Source organism: Ricinus communis, chromosome 3 (assembly GCF_019578655.1).
Source record: "Ricinus communis isolate WT05 ecotype wild-type chromosome 3, ASM1957865v1, whole genome shotgun sequence".
NCBI classification, from domain to species: domain Eukaryota; kingdom Viridiplantae; phylum Streptophyta; class Magnoliopsida; order Malpighiales; family Euphorbiaceae; genus Ricinus; species Ricinus communis.
The window spans coordinates 4389543-4413433 of record NC_063258.1 but is presented as its reverse complement, the minus strand read 5'-3'; the positions used below and the strand labels follow the sequence as shown (position 1 = coordinate 4413433).

Here is a 23891-nt window from a genome sequence, read left to right as displayed (position 1 = left end):
TTTGATACGACTCTTATGGCTTTTTCTTTCTCTTGATTTTGATTAATCTATGTAAATGTTCTTTTAAGAAAAAAAGTTATTTGAGTTTACTCCTTACAACCACTATTTCTTCTTTTGACATATTTATTATTAAATTAAATACCAATAGTTTTTAAATCATTTAATCCTTCATCTCCTTTAGTAGTTATATAATATTATTAGTTTTTGTAAAATTGAACTAAAGAACTCTTAAGGTTTATGTATTTAATTTAAACTTTGTTAATTTTGTGCCTCACTAATTACTAACATTATATCTTTACATAAATTAACATTTTTTTTCCTTTCATTCTACCATATTCTCAAATTGTAATTTAGGAAATTGTAAGTTATTTTCACCATTACACCAATTTGTAACCTTATTCATTTACTCATTCCATTTACTTTACTAAATTTCATAATCATTTATTTATTGAGGTTGTAGATTTTTTATATACTATTTTATTTAGTTATATTAAATTTGACCTTTATTATTTTCACATATAATGATTATATTGATAATAACCAATATGAATATATATTTATATCTAAAATAATTATAAATTTAATTGCATATTTCTTTAATTAATAAAAAATATTTTTAATTAAATTAATATTATTTTTGTTAATCCCTATTTGATATAAGTTTTATGGCTTTTCATATTTTTAAAGGATAATCAAATTAAAAATTAAAATCAATCCATTAAATTTTTGAAACCATATGCTCTTTATTGAAACAGTAAATGTGATATAAAATTAAATGCAATATATTAAAAGTATTATATATCACATTATGTAAATAACAGTTGAGATAAATAAAAGTGAAATATTTAAAGAATTGTTTAATTGTGGAGAATTCATTTTATTTTAAATTTCCAGTATTTTTCTATATTTTCAAGCTTTCTTAATTTTTTATTTGGAAAATAAGAATTTAAGATAAGAGCTATAGAAAAGAAAAAAAAAAGTGTGTTATTCTGGATTTACATAATAAAAAATAATAATAGAATCTATTGCTATTTAGGTCTGTAGTTTTAAATATAAAAGAATCAAAACATAAAGATCTAGAAAATGCTTTTTTTTTTTTTTTGATTTTAGAAACTTATGTTAACTAAATGCGAAATTCTACTTTTATAATTTTTTGAAAAGAATTTTCTAGAATATAGCTTCAACAATTAAACATTACCCTAACATTTTCTCTGATGAAAAGAGTTTTAGGTTAATAATTGTCGAAGAAAATTACAAAAATAATGTCCTTTATTTTAGTGCTTTTGAATTTAAAAATATCATTTTCTTTCTGATAAAAAAGTATAATGTGATTTAATATTTTTATATTTTTACTATTTTCTAAAACTATGAGTCTATTTTATTTATGAGTTCATAATTCTTAAGATTAGACTTAATCCTAAGCTTATTAAGCCTTTGCCTTATATATAAAACTCATATCTCTTAATTTTTCTTTCTTTCTTTTTTTCATAACGTCTTATAAGTTTGTTTATCTAGTCTACATCAATTTTTAGCTTAAACTACCATTTTCTCTCTAGGGTATATAAACATAAGCATAGGCAATTGTAAAATAAATTAAAAAATTAAGATCATTTTAGAAAAATAAAACAAATATTCAAAGTTATTTTAGGGATCAAATTTTATTAATTATAGATTAATACTCCCACCGGATATGATTTAGTAAAGATATATGCAGGTTTGGTTTTAGATAAGACTTATCTCATAGATTAGCTAAGCAATTGGGACTGGAGTCAGTGTTTATCATATGTACCAAACGTAGTGTTATTTACTAATACTATGGCTTAGTTAAGCAATCCTATATACTAAATAGATTGTAATATTTTTAAATTTCTATAATTTAATATTAATACAATACTTATTTTTAATAAAAAAATCATTTATTAAGTGATTTAGCATATAACTAAGTACATTAAGAATAAAGTGGAACTATTTTTAAAATAAAAATAAAATATTTTTAAAAGTGTGTTGATAGTTAATTTAATAGTAAATCACCTATAAAATAATTTTATTATTAAAAATGAATATGATGCTAATATTAAGTTATAAAAATTTAAAGATATTAATTTTCAAAGTAGTAAAAATATAAAAAACTAAATTATAAAGTATTTTCTTATCACGGAAAAAACTATAATCATCTAAATGAAAAAATATATAATCACAATGTATGTTTTTGTACTTTTTTTCTAATTTAAAGATATTACGAGGACTTTATTGTACAAAAGAAACACTTTAGAGGACTGAATTGTAAATTAAGAAAACGTTTTCGGAATCCCAATCCAAAGAGACCCTAAAGAAAGAAACGAAGCCTGCCATAGTTCTGAATCCGATCCAATAATAAACCATAATGAGCTTATCACTCATCCAGTCATATTCTTCAGCAGACGAAGAAGAAGAACAGCACCAACAGCAAGATTACAGTTTATCCTCTGACGAAGACGACGATTACGACAGCCATCATCCTGCCTCCGCCGCTGCTGCCGGTGGTCGTACACTTTCTTATAAATCAGTGTTGGACCAATCCGCACCCTCTAATGTATCATCCTCTGGTCTTCCCTCTGCATTGGACGCGTTCTCTGAAGTAATCATTCTTACTTTGCTCTTTTTTCTTTTCTTTCTATTGGGGTTTGATTGGTTAATTAATGGAATTTAAAACTAGGGTCTAAAGTCTGATTCTTTTAGTATTATTTGTTTTGGGTGTTGAGCAAAAAAATACTAGTTTTGGCATTTCCTCTTTTTTCCCTCTCTCTATTGGGCTTTGATTGATTAATTCATGGAGTAGGGTTTTAATCAGAATTTGTGGACTAATTTTGGCATTTTTGATGTGGGTTTTGGAGATTTCAGGACCACCAAATTTTCTTAACAATAGTGTTGAAGAACTACAGAGTTCTGTAAAAGATGCTGAGAATCAGACAGGGAGGCATGGTGGCCGTTGGAGGAAGCGCAGGGACAAGAAAGACTTACCTGCCGGTAAATTTCCTGCTCCAGCTAGACTAACATAGAGGGTGTATTGGAAAAGATTTTTATAGACTTCTTTTAAGTAAATGACTTTTGTACATTTCATGAATTTTTAATGAATTATGTAGAGTTCATAAATTTATGAACAACTTTTAGAGATTTTATTTGGAGAACTTAGACATTGATAGACTTCCATTGATTTCTAATACTTATTTTGATTGAATAAATCTAAATTTCCCATATAATAAAAGTAAATTCCTTCTCATAAAAAAGAGTAAATTCTTAAAATAATAAATAAAAGTAGGAGCTCACAAATGTGCAATTAATTACAAGATAGTAAAATAAGTCTCATACAAAAAAGAAAAAGTCGTTCTTGAAAAGAATTATTTATTCTTTTACGTTAATGATTAATGAAATAAGCTGTTAATTCGAATTGGGTAGCCAAGTAATGATGCCCCTCCAACTATTTACATGTAAAATAAGGGTTTACTTTTGGCACTATAGATTGTAATATAATTGTTTACTATGTGAAACGGACATGAAAGTTTTGTGTTAAATTATCTATGGTTTTGTCTCTCTCAATTCCCCAAATTGGGCATAATTTAAATATTTATACAGAACTGACCTTAGACAATTAATAATTAAAAGTCCCAAAAGATTCAAGAAAAATACTAAAGTAATATGATAAAATCACATAATTAGCAGCCAGTATTTGTAATAATAATAGGTGAAATACCAGATTGTTAATGTTGCTCTTCAGAATCACTTTCTTTTTTCCTTCTCTGTTCAGTCGACATCTTCCATACCTAAGTAAAAGTCCATTGAAATCTTGATGGAAAGTGAAAAAAATTTGTGACTTTTTATATTTATACCACCACATAGAAAGTCATCTAAGATATACAAAAGTTTATAGTTTATAAAAGTTAATGACTTCTGAATACCGATTTACTTATATAAACTTTACAACAGTGTATTTGAATACTCCTTGATGTTCATTGACTTTTTTCAAGTCTTTAAAAGTCAATATTTAATAATCTCTAATTTTTATAGTCTATAAAAATTATTATTGAATACTCTCTGGCTTTTCAAATCCTTCAAAATCTTTAATTCTTCTAATGCAATAGAAAAGATAGAGAATTACAGAACAACATGGAAAATATTAGGAGATTTGATAGAGAATTACAGAACAACATGGAAAATATTAGGAGATTTGTTTAACTCTTTGTCCCTCTTAATAGGATATTATGACTGCATTATGATATATGGGAACTCTGTTTAATTATATTTACATTTATTAAGAAAGCAAGAAAAAGATCATAGGCTGAGGTGTAATTGAACTCAGTTTTGGTTTGTAAATAAACTTCATAGTTTCTTGATTCAGTTCAGTTGCAGCTTTTGAATAAATTCATGATTCTTGGTTTACTTGCATTCAGTTAAGGTTCATAATGAACTTTCATGATTGCTTCTACATTTTCATATTTGAATCACTGAAAAGCATTGGTATTAGGTAATCTGAAGATAGAAGATCTTTGTTTACCTTACAAAGAGTTTCCGGTTCAAGCTAAATCACAACAGTGCAAGGAAAGTAAATTCTTTATTGTAGGGAAGGTCCAGTAATGCCATCTATTTAGTTATTGCTAGAAAGGAAGTTTCCTTTTGAAGGCTGGGCATAAGACATCTTGTCTCTTTCCCCTTCTTGTTAGAATTTAAGAACTAAAGTATGGTCAAAAGAGCTCACTTGGTGTGCCTAAGCGCCCAGGCGAAGCACTGAAATAGCCCATTGCTCCATATAATATTTTTTGCGCTTCTTCAACGAAGCAAGAGTTTTGTGATTTTGTTCTTTTTTTAAGTTTAAGTAATTAGGTGAAAACTCTGGTTTTATTAGGTAATTTAGGGTAACACTAACTTGGGTAAAATAGTCTTTTTAAGCCTAGGTTAATATAAAATAGGAAAACACTTAAACAGCTGGCGGTCTTTCTATTTTATTCTTTTTTTGTCTCCATGTTTTGTCTCTACTCTCTATAATCAGCTGGAACAAGTATGTCCTCATGTGAGGTGATTTATTACAAGCTTTGATTATCACTGGATTTATGTTTGCTAAATATTTATGCTCTTTGGCACATATTTCTTTAGTTAATTTCTTTTTAGGACTTTGCACCTAGCCTCGTTCAGGCGAGCCCTTTTTTTGCTCTTTGCACTTCAAGGCGATAGGAGGGCATATTGCCTTGAGTGTGCCTTTCGCTTTTAACTACACTGAGTACGGCTTACATTGCGTCATCTAGTACACCTAGCTTTTAGGAATTTTTAGATTATGGAGACTGTGAATTTGGTCTTCATTGACTTTGAAATTTCCTATTTTGATTCTTATGACTATTGTCAGTGATATAATTATTTTACTGTTGTTCTTAATTTCCTGCAATCAGTTACATTGATTGCGTTGCTGTGGAAGTAGGAAATGGTGATATGTGGTTGATTAGTGAATAACTGTGTTGCCTTGAAACCACCTGTATCTGCTTAGTTTGTTATTATTTTTCTTCTGTGCTTTTGGTGATTTTTTTTTTCTTTTAGTGAGATTTATGAATTGTCTTGGATTAAAGAGTATAGACTCTTGAAACTTTCTTTTCCACAAGCAAGTTTGCAGAAAAATCTCTCTTTCTTCCTCACTTTTAACCTATTAAATGAAGACATTTTCTATATTAAACCATGTTTCTTTTAATTGCATTGATCTTGGTTGATGGAAAGGGAAAAGATATATTTCTACTACTTCTTTGTATGATAGGCTCTGGTCAAAACTGTGGTTTCATATCTCTTTTTCTCTAATAGCCAGCATGGCAGGAGATTTAGCATGATGTATCTTTTTGTAGCTATGGCATGCTGCTTTTTTGGATTTTTGCTAGAAGTCATATTGCCAAAATAGTGAAGAAGTATTATATTACAAATGTTGATAGTGGAGCATTCAAGTCTAAAAACAAACTTAGAGAATTTCTAGACTCATGCCAGTAATATTATACTTGCTTAATATTTGTCTTGGTCTTATACGTATCGATAATTGGTCCCCGATCAGGAGGGTATTAGAGTTGAATAATTTGAGTCCACGTTATCTACTGATCAGAAGAAACGATTAGAGGAGCACTAATTATTCGTGTATAGCCATGCACTCTGATAACAAAGTTAAAAATAGGTTGGAGAGATTGATAGAAATAGAATTGTTTTTTGGCATACGTGGAGATCTCTGTGCCTTACCCTTTGTATAGGCCTTTTTGTTTCTCCTTGTCCAAGTTTGATTGTATTGACTTATTGGACATGATTCCCAACCCTAAGCGAATTTTATAACTGATTGTTCGGAGATGATCTCTTTATTCTTGGTACCTTTCCCTGTCTTATTTGAATTCTTAAAGACAAGTATCATAGAACACACAGATTCTTCAGTGGCTCATGCATCATGAATCACACAGCTTGCTTGGTTATTCGGTTGTCATGAATTAAGCAACCTTATTAAATCTCTCGGTTATCATGAATTAATCAACCTTATTAAGTCTCTCGGTTATCATTAGTCCCTCATTAGTTACATGTAGAGTATTTATGCTCTATTATCATGTCCCTATGTCCTTTTCAATTGGAATAATACGGCACTGCATCAATCTTTTTCAACTACTATATTGCCTTAGCTTGTATAAGAATAATTACCAATAAGTCCTTTGAAGTTCTCTTAGAAAACACTTGCACTATATTTGGTGCACTAATTGTACAAGGGAAAAGAAAGGAAAATTAGAGAGAGTAGAGGGAAAAGAAAATAAATGATGGAATTTCATTTCTATTGTTTGAATATGTTATTTAGAATGAAGGAAATTCCATTTGCTTTTACTATCACATCTTTTCTAAATGATTCATATTTTTCATCTTGAAAATTTGAGTCTCATCAAACCTATTTCCCTCCATTTCTCTTGATTTCCTCATGAAATGGAAGGGAGTATTTAATAGCATCTCTTTTCAAGATGTTGAGTTCCCACTCAAATTATGTCGTCTAATTTTACAGTTTGTTAAAAGCACAACCTGTTTATCCTTGAATTACAATACTACATAATTTTTTTACCTCATCTTAGTTTCTTTCGACAGGATTGATTCCCTCGTCAGAGAACTGCCATTCACGCACTATCCACCTCACTATAAGAAAGGGTGATTAATAATATCGATAACCTCAAAAAGGAATGCATAAGTGAGCGTGTCCTCAGCTTTAAGAGTTTACTAGTTATAGTCTCTGAAAATTGATTTCACTAGGGTTCTTGAGTCGCATTCTTAAAATCATGCATCAATAGTAGTGGGTTTTTATTTCTGTTTCATAAATAGTGTACTATGCGTTTATCGTGCAAAAAATAGGAGGGGCTTTCTAGTAATTTTTGATTCCTTAAAAGGGCTTTTGAAGAAGGGAATCTTCACATTATAGCTCTTAAATAATTCCTTCTTCCAGGACCTTCACTTCTTTCGGAATGTTAATAACAGAGAAGGTGGGAGTTATTTTCACTGCTTGCTCTTTGCATTTGTTTCAGTTGTTTGTTAGCTAAGGCTAGATATAAGGACTTTGTAGTTGAATTCTTGAAATTAGTTTTTCCAATAACATTCCATAACACCTTATTTGTCTCTCAGAAGATCATTTTCTGGTCTCTGTTGATGAAGTGAATGTGTTTAGAAGCTCTTGTTTGGCAAGGAGAAAGGTCTTATTCTCATCTACTTTTACACTCTGAATTGGCATAGGTGGTTTGAATTTTAAACAGTGATTATACTTTTCAAAATCAGGTTTTATATTTCAATCTGCTATGGGATAGGGTGGTATTATTGGCTTCTTTACATGCGTATACTTCAGGGACATTCTGAGGAGTCCTTTTAAGTGTTAATAAGAATTTAGGGTTTAGGGTTTAAGTGTTAATAAGAATTGTGGGTTGGGCAAGTTCAACATCTTCGGTACTTCTATCCTTTTTAAGTTAAGATACCTTACTTATCATCCATGTTCTTTTCTTTTGTCTTCGTTCCTTTAGTAATTTCTTTTTACAAAATGCTAAGCACAGAAACTACGTACTACTTGAGGTGCAGATTATAATAAGACTATTTTGCTATACTAGGCAGTTTGACAGGAAGCAGTATTCTGCACTTTATCTCCTTCATCGGCCCTATATTATCTAATATATTGTCTGTATATTCCATTAGCCAGAAGGTATAAACTATTGTATGCATATTTCTCCATAGGTGTGGTAGTAGAGGCCAAACCTCAACTTGTTGGAATTCATGAGCGGGTGCGAAGCGATATCGAGGCTAAAGACCAACCTCTGATTAAATCAGTTCCTAGCACAACACAGGAAGGAGGAAAGCGTGTACCAACAGTAGCCAATCCAAATGCAGAAGATGCTGCAGAGCTACTGAGGTACATTATTTTGTTTTTCCTGAGAATGTCTCTACCTATTGGGGTTAATAATCTCTTCCTTTTCCCTGTTAACTGGTGCTAAGGATAAAGCCTAATGATTTAGACATCTTGTCATAAACTGGCATTTTTGCTAGGTTTTGAATAAGGTGTTGAAGGTAAAAGCAACTTGCTTTCAGTTTAGTTATTCTAAATGTCTAACCTGCTCTCCTGTTTATGCATTGCCTCTTAATTCTCATCAACTTATTTAATTTTTCCTGTCTGTTTATAGGATGTGCTTGCAATGTGGGATACCCAAGACCTACTCCAGCGCTCGTGGAATGGTCTGCCCAGTTTGCGGTGATCGGCCACCTAATGATACAAACAAAGATCTGAAGAAAAAGGGGTCTATGATAAAGGATAAGGAAAAGAGTAAAAGAATGAAGGGCCAGTCATCTCATGCTACTTGGAAAAGCGAGACGGAGATGCATTTAAGGCAGCAGTTTGACTAGCAGAACTAAGAGAGGAATTCTTTTCTCTTGTTGGGCAAACTGTTTTGTTTTATACCAGTGAGGGAAAATGTGTAATCGATTAAATGCAGTAGTCAGCAACCATGTAGCATAATTATGTACACCAGAGAATGTGTACTTTTTTTTCCGATAATTTATGGTGGTGTCCATTGTTTTTATATTCTTGTTTTTTGTTTGTTTGACCTTAGGATCCAGAGCAAAGGATCCTGTGGCAAGTATGGTTCCATGTCCAACATGATTTCAACCTGTTTATAACCCTGGAGGGTGGAGACAGGATATTGGTCTTCAAAAGCCAATTGAAATCATTAGATAAATGACAAAAGTAGGCAGATGAAAATATTAGGGCCCCTTCAAGCTTGGCTTGGAAAAAGCATCTCTGTTCCTTATTCAAAACCAGTATCAAACATTTTACAATTGATATTTTTGTTCTAAAATTTTGAACTGAATGTTAATAGTCTAATATGATTTATAAGATATTACAGATTGGTCCTTTATATTTTATGCAATTCCACACTTGAACACATTAAAATTATAGCTTCCCTGAATAATTTTCAAACAATTAAATCAAGGTATATGTTATCGTAAATCACCAAATAGACAATTTCCACGTTGCATAGGTAAATCACCAAATAGACAATTTCCACGTTGCATAGCACCTCAAAAAGTAATGAAGGGGTGCAAAGGTTTTCTGCTTAGATCAAGACTGACCTTCGAGTGCAAAATCAGAAGGAAGCTTGATTGCAAGACTCTTGGCCCTCGACTGCAAAAGCGGAAGGGAGCTTGATTACAACCTGTCTAGCAGAGGTGAAAGTCGGCTTAGTGCCATCACTCGATGGATAAAAATTACTTATTTTTTTGATCTTCCTCAAAAGCTCACATCTGACATAAGGTTTGCCACTTCGATATGGGCCTTTCGCCACCTGGGACTGTAATATGTTCCAAGAGTGAGCTGGCCTTTCGCCACCTGGGACTGTAATATGTTCCAAGAGTGAGCTGTTCGCCCATTTAAAGCGGCGTGCGAACTTGATTCATAAGGTCCTGAAACAGTTCTGTCTGAAACCACTGTCGGAGATGCAGTAAAAACAATCCAAGTATAAAATTAACAAAAAAAGACAGCAACACTAACTAAACGCGGAGATCCCAACAAGAAAATATTCAATCTTTGATCCCTCAATGTCACTAGTTTCAACACACTAGAAAACCATGGCTATTACAAATTAATAGGAAAATGCTCATCAGACCCAGTTACCATACAAACACACATGTTGGCTAGCAAGAGATTACTGAATTGTGATGCAACAAATAAAAGTTGTAACTGATTTGCTTAGATTACCATAGTTAAGAAACACTGATGTATAATTAATGGCTAGACTATGCCAACAAATCCATGTTCCTTTTAATACTCTATTCTTCTTCTCTCTCTATCTCACTTTCCCTCTCTTTCTCTCATTCCAGACACAAGCCAATAACAAATTTTTAAATCAGCATGAACATTGAATGCCGGTACATGTAGCAACTAACTGTTTACCAAATATACACAACATAAAATTAGAATAAGATGCAAGTTCACATTACACAATGAACAGACATGGAACGGTTTTTTAAGCTTTGTTTAATGCAGTAAATGATCTCTGATTTTACCAATCTAAGGAAGGAATTGGACATGATCATGTGGCATCCATAAATTTATGCTCCGACTCAATTACATCAAACCTTGGTCCCAAGCTAGTTGGCATAACAAAACGTGCACAATTAGGATAAATTCCAACACCATTGATTTACCTGAGCAATCGACATAATGAAAGCAATAAGAAAAAATCTCTTGAAATATGGCAATTAAGTAGAAGAGTGGACGATCATGATAACCTTTACAAGGGTAAACATCGACGAGACATCTAAAAAAATGAGGAAATCCAAACATAGAATTGAACAGGCATCTACGTTGGAAACCTCATTTAAGTTATTATACACGATGTACAGTAATCCAAAAATTAACATATTCTACAATGAGTGAGCGGATGTTAATATATAGTCATTGATTGTTGCCACTCATTAATAAGGTTTTATCTGCACCACTGGCAGATTCTTCCTGGCAAATCTGATCCTTGGAAATCACAGGTGGACTAGTTATGGACCCATGAACCTGTCAGTTCACTTCCATTGAGCTTACAATACGAAAAAGCAATTGAAAGATATATGAGTACACGAAAAAATAAAAGCTTACCATGGTGTGAGACTTCAGAGATAGTGCGTCATTAAGAGGTATCAGAGATGGGTCTGAGGGCCTATGAAACAAGAGGTGTGCTATAGATCGATCTATGGGATTTGTATCAGTTTCAATATCAAGGAATCCAGTGCCCCTGAATAAGAGCAAACATAAAAATTAGAGAGATAGAGAAGAGTATTCTAGACAAATGGGGTTGAAACTAACAAACAAAACTAACTACCAAAACCTTGAGGCAAGAGTGAAATGCAAAATGACGCCAGGGCAATTCGAATTCGATTAACATACACGGTATGCCATATCAGCTCAAGCGCATGTCCTTGGGCTCAAGTTGAGGTACATGATATGGGACACAGCATAGATATTAAGAATACAGGAACCAAGAGCATTACCTAAAGATAATAATTACTAAAAATCAAAAAGATCACTCAAGTATTCTTCTATCTACTATGTTAGACTGTCCGCCAAATTGCTTGTGGAGGGGTAATAAGAGGAAAGCCTTATCGCCTACCTCATTATTCTTATGCGATCTTGGATCATAGTCTGTAATAATGCTTGAAAGGTAGAAAAGGTCTTGAAAACAATAATCCAATCAGATGTGATTTCGAGTGGGTGAGCTGGCTTATCATTATAAGTTCACAAATCAGCCTGCCTGATAGCAATTAATATGCTAGACAGTTTAGAATTCACCTATGGATTAGATGAAATGTATTTCCAGATTGAACAAACATCCAGCAATTTACGTAATAATTACGAACATGACTACTGAATGCAAAGGCAGATTCAGTGTGAAGGCAGTGAGATCACATGCTCAGGGTAATTTGCCCCTGCAGACCCTTCCCCACAAGCCCTTTCCAATTAATTTTCCTATCCAAACACCCCCTACCCAAAGTCTATGTTTCACCCTGCTAGAACTCTTTACTCGTGGTAAAGTTATGAAGTTCTAATAGTTGTAAATATGGTGTTACTTTCTTGTGGGCAATGATAGAGGACCTAAATAATGCTTATTCCACATTTCTGATCACTTGTCCCATCATAGTTTAAGTAGTTAATTTGAAGCCATGAAACACAGAAAAGACAAGAAAATAAATTATTAGATGCTATGTGAATCTATAACATTGGATCAAAACTATAACAGTGTTTCATGTTCACATTGTGGATATCTCTAGTGGACAAAGAAGTAATAAAGAAATTCAACGACATCATATAGGCTATTTTTCTTAAGACTTTGGGAAGTAATATTCATTCACTACTAAGCGCCAGACAACTTAGACTTCAGCAAAGAAATTTTTCTATAATTTCTTTGCTAATAGCAAAACCATTTAGATTGTAATGTCATCCCGTCCAATCAATTAGCCGCGTCTCAAATATCATGTTGCTAAAAATATTCTCGTATACATATGTAAGACCTGATATATCTTTGGATTTGTGACTTATTAACCAATTATTTCCTTTTATCCTCAAGTATATGCTAGTAGTACTCAAATTTTGTAGATATATAAACATATGATTCCACAGTAATGACAGATGTAAATGTTTTTTAAAATATAAAATAACATGGACTATCATGGCTTTCTAGGTAATTCAGCTTGCTTAATATTATTTATTATTAGCCAGTTCGGTTCTCCAATAGTTTGGCCTGCATTGAATTAACACTGCAGTAAAGATTAAATTACTTTCTTTTCATATTTAAATTCTAATAAGTGAATGCGCAAAATTTGTGGCATAACTGATAAGCCACTTTAAAACCATGGCCAGTTTTCCACCAGCATTAATGAAATGATATATTCAGAGGCAAACTTTAGACATCATTCAGATGGCATGATAAGCGACTACTTAAAAAAAGAATAAATGAAAGCCATGTCAAATCAGCTTATTTATATCAATACTACATCGAGCAATAAAAAAATCGAACAGATGCATCAGTACCCTCAGGAAGAAAAGGAGAAAATTAAACAGAAAACATGCAAACATTTCTTCTGGAAAAAAGGGCTAAGAAAAGAAAAGAAAAGAAAAGGAACAGGGGTGAGCATACTTGTTTGTATCTTCAGTGATCAACTGGCCACTTGTGTCTCTATCATCTTGCTTACCACCATTTGCATTCCCACAGTTATGCCTTTGTTCAGCACTCCTAGCCAAACGATACAGACTATCTCTTATGCACAATTTTGTCCTAATATCCAACTGCATTCAAGAATATTCACCCCACCAAAGCCCATTAATATATCGAACATACAGAAAAACAATTCATTGACTTCATACGTACATTCAAGGCCAGCCAATAATATAGGTTTTCTTAAAGAGTAGAGCTATTTTCATAGTTTTAAATAAGAGACTGCTAAAAGCAAATAGCCCATTTAGAAGAATAAAACTCAATTTGCTTATAGATTCATCGAATGTCATATAGGTATGAGAATGAGTTTTATGCATATATATTCCAAGTTGTATAAAATATTATACCTGTTCCATGACTTGCTGAAGTTGGCGAAAACTAGTTGCTTCTAGCGAGATCTCATCTAATGCAGAGCTCATGCAGGAGCTCTCCTGTGCATTTGAATCTAGTTCTGCTGGAATCCTTATGCTGACCTCCTCAATCTCACTATGACATTCAACCTCATAATCAGATTGACGGTTTTGATTCTGAACTGAATCATAAAGTGCTGTTGGACTTGCAATATTTGCACATTTAAAATTCCTTGCATACTGGGCTTGCAAATCCTGGCAAAGATATAGTCTCTCCCTCTTCTCATTTATTATAGCAGGAGTGTCTAATGAGGGTCCATGAGAACTCTCTATGGACTGCAGTTGATTTGATGCAAATGAAGAGTCCTTTGGAGAAGGAGAAGGGAGTCCATTGCTTTCAGACTTTATCCCGGATTGACTTGGACAGACTGAAGTTTGATCTGAAGAATGACCATAGTTTATATTCATATATGGAATATTTGTCTGCATGTAATCCAAAGAATCTGATCTTAAATCTGGTTTACGATGTTGAGGATGTGGAGAAGAAAAAGATTGAGGAGACGGGTCCCCAAAAGAACATTTGGCATCTGCAACTTGCTTGAAGTTGCCATTATGATGGAAAGAACCATCACTGTCTAGGTTTCGTTCTTTTCTCTTTCCCTCTGAGTAATTTCGGTGCCTTCCATGACTTTTATGGGAACTGATCTGTCATAGCAAACCACAATCGACAGATTAGTGAATTCCAATGTCAGTGTTGAGCATACTGAAGATTTCAAGATACAAGGTTTTAGCATGAAGTATCTCCAGAAAATCAGCCTCGGGAAAAACATATAGCATGCATCTACTGAAAATTAAACAACCTTGATAATAATTTATTTCGATGAAACAAACATAAAAGTTTCATAAGACAGGATTGTACTTAACCTTTCGTATTACTATGCAACGCCTTGGGAGTTGTCTCATAATTATTTTAGATTTTCTGGTGAAGTCACATGTAGCAACTGAAATTTTCACTAATGCCCTCTTAAATCACTAAATTCAAATTTGTTACTGATAATAAATCATGAAATATTGATTGCTATAACCATAGGATTACCAAGAACTAATCCCAGAAAAATCACCAGGGCTTGCGCCTAAACATGCCTTTAACAACTACGGAGGGAACACACAGGGAGTAGGGAACTGGTGGTTTGGGCATGAAAGATCTGCGATAGGCAAGGATAAGTAGAAGGGGTAGACGTGGAGGGTGAGCAAGATGGTCAGAGTGAAGAGGTGTGGTTCATTGCTGAAGCAATGAAAAAGATTTAGAAGATGGAAGAGGAGGCAGCATCAGGGGAGCAAGATGGTCAGAATGAAGAGGCGTGGCTCATTGCTACGACAACGAAGTCAGAGTGGCATGCAGTGATCTCATCCATTGTGAGGTTGGCAACCATTCCAAATGAAAAAAAAAAAGTTCACATCACCTCTGTCATATTCTTCTAGGATTACTCATTTGAGAGACAAGTTAGAGAAAAAGAAATTAATGGCACAACATAAGGAGAAATTAGGAAAGAGAGGAGAGAGGCTGAAAGTAGAGAGAAACAAAACATTTGGCTGCCTCATTAACACTAAATAAAAAGAATCTGCAGCATCACCATGTAATTTTTGTTAGATGAATTAATGACTAGTTAATTACAAGTAACAAACTGAAATTTAGCGACTTCGATTCAAATTATTGACACGGAAATCTGAACTGGATATGACTGATCAACTCAGTGTCTGTTAGAATCACGCAAGAACCTCAGATGATCCCTAATTAAAACCATTATTCTAGCTCAATGAATCTAAAACTGAAAAAGTTAGGCATCATTTGAAAACATGAAACTGTTACAAACCTGTTCCTTTAGCATCGAGTTGTCTGTCCTTACAGATCTTGCATCTGATCCATTTGAAAATTGATAATGAGCAAAACCAGAATGGTCAGAAGCACCAGCATTATTGGAACTTGTTTTGTCACCCATTAATAGACTTTTCTTATTGGAAACATTGACTGAAGGACCAGCATTGTTTAGCCTAGAAGCTTCATGATGTTCTGATATGCAATCCAATGCACTTGCCTCAGAACTTGAAAACCTAGAAACCAACTTTGATGCATCTTCAGACCCTTCAGTAGAGCGAGATGATGAAAACCAGCACAAGTCATCCTCATTAGTGAGACTCTCCAACCCAAATGTCGAATCACAGCTTCTGCAAGATAAAAAGGAATATAAATCCCAGTCATATGTACATAAAATCTCACAGAGACACTCACAAAATACATATATTTTTATAAGATAGTACGAATGCTCCCAAGGGGACACCTAATGGTTTGAAACTTAGAATTCTAAGTAACATCCCAAACTCGTTTCCCACTATAATGGGGGAGGTTCATCATTATCATATAGCATAAGGTTTAAGAGTATCTTGATGAGCTAAGATTAAAAAGAAAAGAATACCTGAATACGCAAGGGCAAAATATTTAAAGTAAATTGGATAACTGTTAACTTTTTCCATCTACATGATTCTTAAAAGTGAAAATGTTCCTATATATAATTCCAAAGAACATGTCAGATTGTTGATTGGATATCTAATAACGTCCGACTAAAAGGATTTTAATGTGCATGGAGTATACTCCATCCAATATATTATGTATAAGTAAGAAGTCAACTGTGAGAGACTAGTGCCACACAATTTATGAACATCTGTGTTACATATATTTATGCAGTTTATAGAGCTGTCCTAGCAGTTAAAATTTTTCAAACATAGGAGAAATATAGCATAATGTAAGATAAAAGGACAAGTAACTGACTACCTGAACATCCTGTCAACATCCTCAAAATTCCCTATGTCATCAGGCCACCCATAATATAATAGATCGCTGCTTTCTTTGACTTCATGATCATTATCAAAAAAGTTTAGATCATTGTTTGTCTGAGATATGTGACTTAGTGGAAATCGGTACGTGTCATTATCATCTGCAGTACTCTTTTCCGCAAAGATAGGATCATCATCAGCAAATTCACCACCAACTGAACTGCTGTTCCCAGTTTTTGAACTCTGATTAGATGCCCTTGTTGCTTCAGATGCTATACTTGCAACTTCTTTGACTGAGCCACTATCACAGGAACCAGGAAATACACCATCAGGTGTGTGAGACCATGAAGCCTTATCTAGCATCCTATCTTTCTTAGTCAGCATATGCAAGTTAGCTTCCTCCTTTTTCTGAATGTACTTAGTAGCATCACCAATATTACTTGCAACCCCTATTATTTCGCGTCTTGGTTTCTTATGATCATCACCATGAACTCTAAACTGATCCCCACAGTCGTCAGTGGGATGAGGTACTATATGGTCATCACTCTCACTGAATTCATCCCACACATTATCTTCAAGCTGTAGCATTAGTAATAAGATATGAGCCACCGATGATAGTTAGTTGTCAATATCTTTTAAACAAAAATGTTCAAGAGTAATAGTAGATTAATGTTGGCAACAATTTGGGAGAATAATAATGGAAATTAAGGACCAATCAGTTTAATGAGATTATGAGTTTGTATAATAGAAACAGCAAAACTCAGTCAAATATCAAAAGAAATTATAATTTCACAATAAACAGATGGCATGAAAAAATGTGCGCCAATTAAATTTCCTTCACTATATTAGGAGACTGAATCATTTTTAATATCCTCAAACCAGCATTAGCCAACCTAAATGTTTGTGCTGTCCTCTCTCCATACACCCTAGAAAAGTAGCTTCTAGCATTGGATGGAATTTATTATTAAGCAGATCAGGTCCCACCATCAACTAATCTGAAAAGCGACCAATTACAAGATTTTTTCTCTCATAGCCATGAAATTAATCCAACAAGTGATTGCTCTCAATTGCTAGGCTCTTGACAACATACAAAATAAAAGACCAGATACCTAATATTGATGCTACTTGTACAAGCCCCATGAATAACCCTGGTGACATAAAATTTGTAAAACAGAGTATCAACAGAAAAAAAAATAAAAAATTTATATATATATATATATATATATATATATATATATATATATATATCTTAATCTTATATGGATCAACTACGCATAAAGCTACATTTATAGAAAGGTCGTGCTCCAACCAGTCTTCGCAATCCTAAGTCTACGTATCCTTTTCTTCACTCTTCTAACTTGGATTAGTAAAGCTAACATACAAATCTATCACAATAAAGCATTTAAAATAACCAAAACCATCTGGAAATTGAGAAAAGCAGACAAAATTCTGATAAACAGCAACTTCAGCAACTAAAAGAATTTCAACAACATGACAAAGGTTAAAATGAGGCCATTTTTTTATTAATTGAAGCATCAACAGGCCCCAGATAAAGCATTAATTGGTATCCAAACATGACGTGAAAATGCGAGCAGCTGGCGCTCTCATGCCACTTTATTCTTGAAGTATAAAAGATCACACTAACTACATATATTTGCAACAATAAATAGTAAGAATGGGGGGAACCTCAGTTCTAGGTTTTAATTAGAAGAATATGCATAAAGTGCTCCACTTCTAGCTGAAGTGGCTAACTGAGAGGTCCATTTGCTATCTCCAGAGGGTTATATTGATCTGGGCAACCCAAGGATCCTATTCTGAAGGGCCCTCATACAAATTTGGATCTTTCTTTAGATTCAACCACATTTTTTTACAACAGTCATTGACAGTTGAGCAGTCTTTAATTAGCGTCTTTCTAAAATTTAACTACTCTCTTCTCTTGCTTGTGAGTGCTCTTTCTGTCTCTTAAAAAATTTCCCCCCTCTTTTCCTTTTCTCCCTATGTTATTCTGATTGACTGCCCTATAGTGACTAGAGGCTTCCATCACTTAGTGCTGCTACTAAGTCCTCATTTTATAAAACCTCAACTATGTGACTGGAAAACCAATAAAGCCCACCCATTTTACAACTGATCCTGTATTACTCAAAGCTCTAGAGCAGCAGCTAAGAAGTTATTCTTCTTACCCTTCTTAACATGATTCCTCATGTGTACTCATAATAAAGGAAAAAGAAGAACCCATTTCCCTTAAGATCAAGTGGATATAACAGCCACTTGATAACTTAGTTTCGAAGCAGGTTGTTCTAGTGCACTTTTGTGTCTTTCAGCAACAATTTGATGCATTATGAAGACATATTAACAGAACCGAGTCCAGGATAAGACAGACTGTGATCAAGAACATGAGCGAGTGAAGCAAAAGAGAGTGATGTTCAGAAGAACTTTCTTGGGATACTTCAACAACTAAGACGCTAAATTGTAGCGAGAGATACATACACATGGCCATAACTATAAGAAATTATTTTCGTTGGAGTTGCCGGAAGAACAGAGTTTGAAGTTGAGAAAGCAAAAGTTCAGAAAGGATTGAGTTCTTTTAAAACTCAGATTTCATATAGTTCTCTCAAATGAGCTCTAATTTTAACGAGGTCACTGGGTTCTCTTAAGAGCGAGCCCTATACTCGAGAGACTGTTGAAATCTCTCAGGAACGAACCGCACTTACTAGTATGTTGGGGCAGCGCATAAACCTGGATTCATGGCGCATGAGGACAAATGCCTTATTGAGGAAGGGAGTAATGTTATGGTTCTTAATGTAGCAATAGGAATTCTGATGTTGTCAGTCATGTTCAGTTTTATTATAGTATTTAGATGCGTTTAATGTTCCTATGAATGTGGAGGTAGTGGATGTGGAATTTTATAAAGCGGCAGTTATCTCCACTTGTTGTATTTAAACACAGAAGTTTACGAATGATTATTAAGTCACATATCATTCAAGTTGCATTTCCTAGGGAAAATGGCCTGAGCACCTTAAGAACTTGAGATCCAAGGAGACTCTCTAATCAGACCTTATTATCCTTTTATTGCTAGTGCAATCACCCCATAACTGGATCCTAGAAATTGTCCCATAACAATAGCCTTTTCCACACAATCAAAACTATAAAAATTTTAATTTGCAGAAAAACAACAAGTTTTAGCATAGACACTAAGTTAACCACAAGATGAACTTTACAAGAAATAATAACAATAAAACCTTGAGACAAGTTGATTTTAATCTAAGTCATTCTAATTATATAAACATTGAGTGTATTTTCTTTTGTTGTTTTAAATTTGGCATGTGGTAAAATTAATATATTAATAAGCTTTTAATTCAGCTTTCGCAAACGCATCAGAATAATCCGAACAAGCCAAGATGATAGGAAAGAAAAAACTAAAATTGCAAAAACATTGGGATAAATCTGCATCAACCTGCAAACTTTAGGATTTTCATTGTCCTTAGGCCTAAAACAAATCCACTTTTCCCTTGAAAACATATAAAGACTAAAAAATAATAAAAATCTACTTTGTACTTTTCCCCAAACAATCCAACAATTTAGGAGAATTCAAATGAAAATTACCTTAAGACTACCACAAATCCAAATATAACTCATGTAAATTAGTTTTCTAGGTCAAATAATTCTCTAGGTAAAACTAGAATGGTATATATCAAACACGATATACTACAAGATATCATGCTCATGACACTTGTCCTAAACTACAGCTTAAGAATTCTAAAACTAGCCTCTTAACAGCAGAAAAGTTATAATTTCGCTCAGCATTGACAGACTAGTCTTTATTGAATAATAGAGAGATGAGGATGGGAAACTCCATCAGTGTAAGGTATATATATATAGAGGAACATTCCATTACTGTCATTTTGAATTTAAACTGATAACTAGATAACCTGATTGTTACGAATATATATTCTTAACAGATGAGAAATAGCTTTTAAGTTCTCCCAAATGATTTACCCAGATTCTCACGACAGCTCAATGTTAAACAAAAAAAGGACCAAAAATTAAGAAAAAGAGAATGTCCAGAAAGGTCTTGAATCCTGTTCAATACTCCTTTTAGATCTTCCGTACAAAGTAGATGAAGTAAGCATAAGAAGAAGAGTTCATATGCTTAAATGCGGACGAAGTCCTTTCTAGCTACGGTCTACATGTCTCCTAAACAAAAAGGAAACTTGTTTCTTCTATCTCTTGTACTTTTGGATTTTCTAGTAAGAGAAAGGAATGCCACTATACCTCAATTCTATAGTGTTATGCTTGAAAGAAAATACGATCTCATGTTGAAACAACTGGTATGAACTATTTCATACAGTGCTCAATTATTATGGCACAAAAGGAGGATATAACCACAATAAAACGAAAGTGAAAATTGAAAGAACTCCTACCTCATACATGCACAAGTCTGACATTCCTCACAAACTTTTACCCGCCACTGAAGATACAAATAATTTCTTGAATCATAGTCATTGTAGAATGCGTGCCCCCAACTATGTTTCCTGATTTTGGAAAAAGAAGCGCAAATACTGATGGTCAGTGTCTATGCATGTAAGACAGAAAATCCCAATTAGTCAAAAAAAATATCCAAAAGGAAAAACAAATGAAGAGACAACTGAATTTAGAACTTGAACAAAAGAAGCCAAAAGTAGCATTAGGAACACAGCTCGAGCAAGATAACTAGTTTCCTGAACTACATTACTAACTCAGGAAACATAGTTGGGGGCAGGCATATAACAATAAAGTACAGACATTTATTGATGGAAGATGTTACGGAGCACTTAATTTCAGACTACATGAAACAATAATAGTAATAGACGAATTGGTACAGTTGCTTTTCTATATCTAGTCTTGACTCTTGAAAGGTTAAGAAAAGAAAAAAGAAAAAAAAATACAGCAGAAATGAACAATCAAAACATATCACCCGACAATCAAAATACCCCAAATAGACAAAATATAAATTAATATAAAAACAAATTTAAACTTCAATAGCACTACAGAGAGTTTCACTTTCTTTATTTCCTTTGTCCATTTTTTTCAAAAAGCAAATAAACTACAAATACGAACTAAGGCCTTTCTATCTCCAGTAATTCCTCAGCAATCAAACAGTAGAAGACCCTAAAAGCATAAAAAAAAAATAACAATTAAACTACCGCACAAGTTTACCACAAAAGATCGAAAATCATGTTCATTTCTCAGTATCCAAACAGAAAAGAAAGTCAAATCAGTAAATAAGAACAAACCAGCAAGGATCTAACTCCAATTAAAGATTGACCTGAAATCCGAAAGTTTTAACCAAGAAAATAGTAAAATTTTCTCAGAAAATCACAAAATTTTCCCGGGAAAGTCAGAATTTCTGAGTCAGCAGGTCGAAAGCGAGAATCTTCCCAAGCAGTAAGAGAGCAGAGGTGACACTTTGCCCTAATCAGAGATTTCTGGTTGTTTCTAGAGGCATTAGCTCTCTCTCTCTCTCTGAACAAAAAATTTAATAATTATTTTTTTATTTTATTTTATTGTTTTTATGAGCGTATTAGAGGGTAGTGTAGAGGTCGACACGTGGCGAGGAGATCAAAACAAGCAAGCGTAGATAACCGAATTCGTGGACGAGAGAGAAGGATGAGATCCGATCACTTTCCGCTCTCGGATTGGTCCACGTAGTCTCTCGTCTTGCCGATTTGACACGTGTCCCGGGACACTCCTTCGGGAGCCGGTGCACGTGGGCTCGTGTTGTGACGTCATTTTTTTGGTATGGGTACCCTTTTGTCTATTTTGGGGAAATAATAAAATAATATATCGAATTATATTGCGTGTCAGTGTGCTGGCCGTTGGTTGTTTTTCTGAGGCAAGCGGTTTTTGGTTCTGTAATTTGTAAGCCTTTCTTATTCTTTTTTCTTTTATAAATATGAGGTGAGTTTTAAATCGTACCAAAATTAAAGATCAAAACAAAATGATAAGTTCAAATTGTCTTATTTAGTTTCGTTTTGTTTTTACTAAAAAAATTTAATTAAATCAAATGTCAAATTTAAAATTTAATTTTTAATAATTTCATTACAAAAATTTAATAATATTAAATAAAAAAATTATTTATTTATTGTAACACATATTTATTGAAGTGATTCTAATACATACGTGGCATAACGGGTAATATGTTATAATAAATATATTTAATATGGTACAATAAGTTAACAAGTTGAATTTATGGTCCCTCCTCGCTCGTATTGTTGACACGTGTGACCAATAGTAGAATTGTCACTTGCCGCATTAGGTGTAGCCAAAAACTTATGCTTCTCATTTTTTGTTTAAAATTTGTATTGCAGCAAACTTCTAAAAGTCCGTTTGTTGTGCTTGCGATATGTTTTTGTCGTAGTAGTTCTTCAAAGGAGTTTAGAAACCTAGCAATCTCTTTTCAAAGGAGTTTTTGTTTACCTTTCAAAAGTCTTATTTGTTTTAAAAAAAAGAAAAAAAATTTATCAATCTTATGCTTATTATATTATAAATCATGTGCTTAATTTAATTAATTAATTTTGGATTTGTTTACGGATACAATTCTTACAGCTTGCATTTGCATTCTTGATATCATACAGTTCAACGTCATGCTTCAGTTTCTTCTCCTTTTCAACAGTTTGACAAACTACTGAATAAGTATCAAAGCTTACATGCAAAATCGTGCGCATGCTATCACTATATGCTTTCTTTAAAAATGGGAATGGTGGCTACATGAAAAGTCACCTAATATAAAATGAATTCAATAACTATCAAAGCTAATGTTTAGTAAAAAGTCATAAAGCAATATGATCTCTTTATATGTAATGAGTATAGCATGTTGCTTAAAAAGAAGCTTTAATCAATCTAATTCCTAACATGTGATGAAAAACTATATGTGAACTGCTAATGGCATCCAAAACAAATATACCAAGTGAACAAAAACTGCAATTTCAGTAATTTTTGACAATAGAAAAAAAGAGGAACAATAATAATTAAGATAAGAAGAAGAAGAAGAAGAAGAAGAAGAAGAAGAAGAAGAAGAAGAAGAAGAAAATATAATAAAAAAAAAAAAGAAGAAGAAGGAAGGTAACCAGCTGAAAAGGTTACAAGTTAACTTCTCATATTTGTCATTTATTTAGTAAGTAGTAGGTAAAAAATTTAAATGGTCATGATTAAAAGTTGGAGATCTAAAGACTATAACTTAATAGGTATAATATACTAGGGCTGAGTATGGATCTCGGTGATTCCCGCCCGAACCGAATAATCGTATCAAAAAATACCATAATTGAAATAACTAAAAGTTTTTATAACCGAATTGAACCAATTCGAATTTTTTTACTATTACGGTATGGTACTAGTTCTTTAGTAAAAACTGTACCATAACCGTACCAGAATCGGTCCGTCTTGTACTGATCCGGATCAAACCGTAGAATCAAATTTT

At 33.2% G+C, this 23891-nt stretch overlaps 2 protein-coding genes across 13 annotated transcripts; one reads left to right on the top strand and one right to left on the bottom strand.

Annotated features, from left to right (window-relative positions):
* The first annotated feature begins 2325 nt into the window (after nt 1–2325).
* Nucleotides 2326–9074, top strand: LOC8264060. The gene is made up of 4 exons (XM_048372207.1): nt 2326–2617; nt 2874–3006; nt 8236–8410; nt 8679–9074. The coding sequence occupies exons 1-4, from the start codon at nt 2384–2386 to the stop codon at nt 8896–8898; spliced, it is 762 nt and encodes a 253-aa protein (XP_048228164.1). The 5' UTR covers nt 2326–2383; the 3' UTR covers nt 8899–9074.
* A 361-nt stretch (nt 9075–9435) lies between these two features.
* Nucleotides 9436–21962, bottom strand: LOC8264059 (protein LNK1). 12 transcript variants are annotated; one of them, XR_003080538.2, is made up of 9 exons: nt 21741–21962; nt 20857–20967; nt 16434–17014; nt 15478–15829; nt 13601–14308; nt 13176–13324; nt 11141–11276; nt 10558–10698; nt 9436–9978 (listed from the first exon to the last, which is right to left on the bottom strand). XR_003080538.2 is itself a non-coding variant. In XM_048372206.1 (8 exons), the coding sequence occupies exons 2-8, from the start codon at nt 20878–20880 to the stop codon at nt 9922–9924; spliced, it is 1983 nt and encodes a 660-aa protein (XP_048228163.1). In that variant the 5' UTR covers nt 20881–20967; nt 21741–21962; the 3' UTR covers nt 9436–9921. The 12 variants fall into 12 exon arrangements, 5 of the variants coding, with proteins under 5 accessions (XP_048228163.1, XP_015581528.1, XP_015581526.1 ...); XR_007215220.1 differs by having other exon boundaries at nt 9436–9969; XR_007215221.1 differs by having other exon boundaries at nt 9436–9965.
* Nucleotides 21963–23891: the final 1929 nt, after the last annotated feature.